Source organism: Temnothorax americanus, unplaced genomic scaffold, assembly GCF_048541705.1.
Source record: "Temnothorax americanus isolate GAGA-0224 unplaced genomic scaffold, ASM4854170v1 Scaffold6, whole genome shotgun sequence".
NCBI lineage: Eukaryota > Metazoa > Arthropoda > Insecta > Hymenoptera > Formicidae > Temnothorax > Temnothorax americanus.
Genome location: NW_027509751.1, coordinates 5,365,348 through 5,371,347, shown reverse-complemented (window position 1 = coordinate 5,371,347; position 6,000 = coordinate 5,365,348). Strand labels below are relative to the sequence as shown.

The window sequence follows — 6,000 nt, the reverse complement described above, 5'->3', positions numbered from 1 at the left end:
AATGGCACAAAAAGATAACGAAATAAACATAATCGCTATTATAAGATTCAGCAAGCGATCACTGTGTACAACAAAATTAGTATATATAGTGGCCTGTTCACATTTTAAGGAAAGACCCATAATTATAACACAACCGATTTAAACAATCGAAATAATTCTAAACTGTTGTGTGCTCTGAGATCATCGCGAGGAGAAAAACTACTCGGAGCGCGTCGCGCGCCGCGCACGCCCGGCTGCCTGCTGAGGCTGAAGTATAGTAAACGGTCCAGTAGTCAGACTACGCGTCAGACGGCTGTCAGTCAGCCGGAGGACCGCGGCGGTGGCGGACGTGTCACTGGTGTGTTTCCCTACCGCCCGTTGGAGAACGCACGTGACTACCGCGAAGGACGGAAGAGAGTTTTACGTACTTCGTGCCTCGCGAACGACATTATGGTGAGTAGCCACTTACTCGAAATATCCGAGAGAATCTTTGAAAAATATACAATCTTATGTCGCGTAAAGCGTTCTTTCTAAAAGTGCCGTCTCGTATAAAGGGAGAAAAAGAAAATGAGAAAGAGAGAGAAATGCACAAAATATATAAGTATATATATGGAAGGGGTTAAAGCCATAGTGGTGTAAGTCAATTTTTTTGACAACTTTTTTTTCTTCTTTTTTCAACATATCTGCATGTGTAGACCGCATCTATGAACTTAACTCGATATAGGTTAAAAAAAATGACTTACACCACTATGGCTTTAATCCTTACTGGTACAAGATATGTTCAATGCAAAACACAAACGCATTTTCTTAATAAATGACAGGTCACGCTGCTGGATTTATTTCGAATCAGCCTGGGTGTAATTGTATGTTGCGTGCATTCCCTTGCGAGAAGAATCGCCTTTGTCCTTTGTCGATGGCGAAATAAGCTCAGTCGCCTGTACAGCTTTTATCAAATAACGCGTATTTGCTTGTAGCGAAAGAGATGCCAGAGACAAAGACCAGCAGTGCGATGCATACACATTTGCGAAAAAAAAATCGTGAGAGGTCATAAAAGAGGTTTATTTTACAACAAGACGTTGTGTCGCGCGCGCGAATGTATCGCTCGGAAGGCTTAAGATCGAAAAGCTACCGTAACTTAATTGTACCATATACCTTTGTGATAAACGTTTAATGATAACGTATGTAATTGCGCGGTCCCGATTGAAATAATCGTTGGCTTCTGCTCGATCGGTGGTTCGTCGGCTAGTCAAGCGTGGCAGAGTGCTTTCAGTGCTTCCCTTATGCACGACTAGGCACATTATTCGAACGTATTGCCAGGCTGCTCGTAGGTCGTAGGAACAGATAAGGACAGCGGGAAGCGGAAAAGGGGGCTGCGGGGAACGCGCAGAGCTTGCGTTCGCGGCGCAACATGGATATAAGTTCGGATAAAAAGCGATCGAACCGCGCCCCGCGCAGTGATTTCTGTGCCAGCGGCGGCTGATGCACAAGTGCATTTTCGTTTCTTACATGAGCGCCGCCGGAAATACATGTCACGTCGAACCTTTCTTTGCGAGCCGGCGAGCCGAAAAGTTACAATTTTGGCGAATCGCCGGAAAGTATTGAGAGATTGTTCGGTCGACGTGTATTTTCAATCGCTATATTAAAGAGAAAATAACGAGATAGATTGTCGTTCGAGTCCTTCTGACTTCCGAGTTCTATAGATTACGCCAAACTCCGAAGAGATTGGGAAATTTAGTCGAGCGTTTGTCAAAATACTTTCGCATATTAATGACAGGCACATTAAACATTTAAAATTTCAACATAAAAATATAATTAATCAATGTGTGAAAATGTTCGAATAATGATGATGATTCGTTAAAATACGATTTGACGAGCGTTAACGGAGCGCAACAGTTCGAATCGATATCACGGTAATTTAGTAACTATTCAACCGTTTTGTTCTGACAGCCGCTAATGAAATGATTGTTCAACGAACAGGGCGCGTGCTCTGTCATCTCTTCTACTCTACTCTAAAATTACTAATATTTGTTTAGTCAATACCGAGAGTTCGTGTCGGCTCGGTCGCTCAACGAATCGCAACAAACATTTCTATGAGACGAAACCAGACCCAATGGCGGCATTTATCAGCCGCGATTATTTCAAGTCGAAAATCAATGTTTTATCCGGAACCGCTTGCCGAACAGCTGAATACCCTACATTTTTTATAGATGCTTCACACGCTCAATGCCGGTGATGCAGATTTGACAAAAAAAAAAAACGTCAGCTTTTATATCATACCGTTCAGAGGGAGAGAGCAGTTTTTACACTTTTCCGCGTGAAAAGCAAACAACAGCTGGGCGAGACAGGCATTTATAAAAATATTTCGTTAATGTGTGCATTTATATTGACTCTTTGAAGCACACACAAAAATACCGAAATACCAAAAATATAAAAAAAAATTGATGAATTTGAATTTTTTTAAATTTATTAAAACTTTGGTGGAATCAATCGACTGTTTGACTCCAATTACACGATGTTAAGTGGAATGGAAAATACTATTTTATACGAAGTAAAGAAATCATGAAAACAAAAAATGAAAGATCTCTCCGATGTTGTTTTACAAGGAACACTTCGCATAATTAGTTATTAATTTTTTATTGCACTAAAAAAAATATGTGCTTTAAACAGTTAATTTACGTCTAAAAAGTATGCTTTCACGAAGCATGATGTATAATAGTCGCATATATTGCAAGGAAGAATATCCTGTCAAGCGGTAATGTCAAGAACGCAATTTCCTTCGGAAAGCATTCGGTAAAGTAGAATGTGTTTTACAGCGATATAAAATCTCCGCGGATCGCGATTTCCCGTGCAAGATACATTTAGGTAAATAAAAGAAAGGAGGAAACGGAGACAGCGAGGAGGCAAGAAATGCTCCCGACGATGACGGTATATATAACGTGCGTCTCTCGCGACGGATTATTTCAGTGAAAATTATTACGGATATCGCGGTGACTGCGCCGTTAAATATCAAGTCGTCTATTTGACGAAGATATGAATACGCCTCTCTACCTCCTCTAAGCGCTCCATTCCGCGGCATGGCTTTGATCGTCGTAATATCGCCGATGAGGTGTCCTCATCCCGCGTTCATCGCGCGTCCCTCGTTTTTCTTCCAAAGTCCCAGACCGACATATTGACGTCACTGGCGCGGGCAATCTGTCGTCCGGAGTTACTCTCGATGTGAGTCCCTCCAAATCCCACCGCCCTTCGTTCCCGTAATCCCGACGTACGACTTTGCCGTTTATTCATCCGGAGTAATCTCATTTAGTTTGATAACGACCTCGGGATCGAAACTCGAACATTAATACTGCATAAAATCTCGGTAGAAGCCTACCTTTGTGCACGTGTAAATGACAGTACAAAACAAATTGTGCGAGAAATACAGTAAGTGCGGCTCCTTGGAATTGGACGTTTAATTAATTGTGCTGTATTAAATTATCTATAGAAACGCTTTTCGTCGAGTTAGAACGGCAATTTATTGTCCATGTTGATTATTACGCAAATTAACAAACGTGAAGTAACAATGTCATAAATTAACAATGGCAAATATTAATTTATTATTCTCACTTAAAATTCTAGTTATATTGGCTGCGAAATTCTGTGATACGCCATTCGCAGATAAAGGGCTTAACAGCTTAGCAGGAATGGAATTAATTAATAATCGCGCTCGTTCGTCAATACAGCAAATAAACGTAGTTATATATAATTATTATTCCGTTTAATTAGGTTTCCATAATCGTGAATAATATAGCCCTCTTTTAATGCGTTTTGTAAATAAATGAAATGCAATAAGCTTTACTATGTTAATGAATCTTATATAGTTATTAAAATTTGTTGATAGATGCGATTATGTAATAATTATCAGAACATTGTCAAAGTATAATGATTGTTAATTATATAAAAAATTTTATCATTCTACTTGCTCGGAGAGTTCTATTACCTCGCATTATAATGACCACGAGAATAAAACGAAATTACTGAAAATACATACCTAGTGATACATAGAGTTATTGTGTCTTATTGCATATAGAAAATATTGTACAAAATTCTAAAAGCATAAATTTGTAGATTCAGGAATTTATTTCAGAATATAATGCTTCTAGAATTTTGTACAATCTTCTCTACAATATTTTCTATGCGATAAGACACAATAACTTTATATATCACTATTTATTTTCAGTAATTTTATATATAGTTTTATTCTCATGGCCGTTTGAATCTCTTGCAAACAAATTGCATATACACACAACAATATAATTTCGGCAATGTAAGCGCCGACTGCAGGAAAACCGTAACTGCGATCGAGTCTCTTGGTAGATATTGTTTGAGTTCCTGTTGGTGTTTCGCGACCGAGGGAACGAACATGGCAGAACGCCAGACCGAGTGAAATGCCATGCCCTATATACACCGGCTTGGCGCAATATATTTAGGCGCTTGAGATTTATGGTTAACCAGCTTATTAGAGGCCAGTGATGTTCGTGGATCAACGTGTCGCATGGCGTACAAGCCGCACCGTGTTTTCCGTCTCGCATATCGTGTGGACCACATTATCGTCAGACGCGCCGTTCAACAGCGTGCATCAATTTTTGCCCGTTAAACGGCAATGACTGTGGAACTTTGCGTAATTCATGCGTTTCAATCATTCCAGGCCATGATGCAATGCATAATTAGCTATTTACTGTTTTCGTTTCCATCGGAAAATATTGAAGTTAATTAAAATTTTTTAATCACATATTAATGAGTGGGCGCGTATTTATTTGTAATTAACGGAGCAAATGATACGCGCGAGTGTCTCTTCCTCTTTATCTACTATAATTATTTTATTAAGGAAGAAAATAAAAAAATTGTATAATAATTTGTTTTTATATTATTTTATTTTACATATATTATAATATTATTATACTTTATTTTATATTTTTATATTAATTACATATAATTATTCTTCAAAATTAGGTAGTTAGGTATGTAAATTGTAACACACAATTTTATTATATTTTGCTAACATTATTTATATAATTAATATACTTTCAATTCGGTATTTTGATTTAATATCGTTTTCACTTTAACATAAATATTCTATTTATAAATATTCTGTTCCGAATTTTAAAATGAGAAAGATCGACTTCAAGAGCTACTCAAAAAGGCACGCTTAAACTGCTTCATCGACACTTCACACTTCACCACTTTGGATGTTTCGGATGTGTGTTCGTTCAATGAACCGGGAAAAGCGCAAACGACTCTAACGTAACCCGTTTCGGCGCCAAGATTCTGCCAAGATCGCCGAGTGACTCAGTGTCGATGCATTTTCAGTCACGCTTTGTTACACGTGATTATTGCGAGGGTAATTGTCTCACGTGTTGGCATCGTTCATAGCCCGCGGTTACTCACGTACACCCACGTTCGCAAATCCTCGTAGTCGCGATTCCTTGCCGTTGCAGTTAGAATAAACGAGTTAGTTCGTATATAGATTCAAGATACGAATGATCAGTTTTTCTGCATCTTTCAAACTTTCAGCTTCTCGATTAACCCCTTTCGAATAACTTTCTTTTTTTAGACATGTACAGAAATTTATTTTATTTTAGCTAGCAATTACCTCCGTCTATTTTAATACTTTAGTGCTTCAGAATCGATTTTTAAAAAAGAAAGTCTCACCTGTCGCGTACGTCTTCAATCATCTTTGACAGTAGCATAAGCTCAGCTCGGTAATTAAATCGCCAAACGTTAAATTCGCACGGCACGCGTCGAAACGTCGGAATATTTTTGCTTAAATTTTAATTGAAACGCATAATAGGGGAATAAACGAAGAACGTGAGGACGCGCGACGTACCTTCAAACGTGAGAGGGATCAAGAATCACCGCGCGGTTGTTCTCACGAAACCAATTTACATTTTAATTCTGCATGCCTATTCCCAGTCGTTTCACGTTTTGAATCTTTGATGTAAATTGTAACGTAAACTCCGCGCATATTCAATAAGCGCCATAGCA

The 6,000-nt window shown here is 38.6% G+C and overlaps 1 protein-coding gene across 5 annotated transcripts in view; it reads left to right on the top strand.

The window, feature by feature from the left end:
• The first annotated feature begins 274 nt into the window (after positions 1 to 274).
• The window catches only part of LOC143904900 (spondin-1), a 28,144-nt gene continuing 22,418 nt past the window's right edge, over positions 275 to 6,000 (top strand). For all 5 annotated transcript variants that reach the window (XR_013259067.1, XM_077419887.1, XM_077419888.1 and 2 more), the window contains exon 1: positions 275 to 432. Coding sequence is in view for 4 of the 5 variants with exons in the window: in XM_077419887.1 (XP_077276013.1) it covers positions 430 to 432 (3 nt within the window). In the remaining variant the exon portion in view is untranslated. The remainder of the gene's footprint in view (positions 433 to 6,000) is intronic.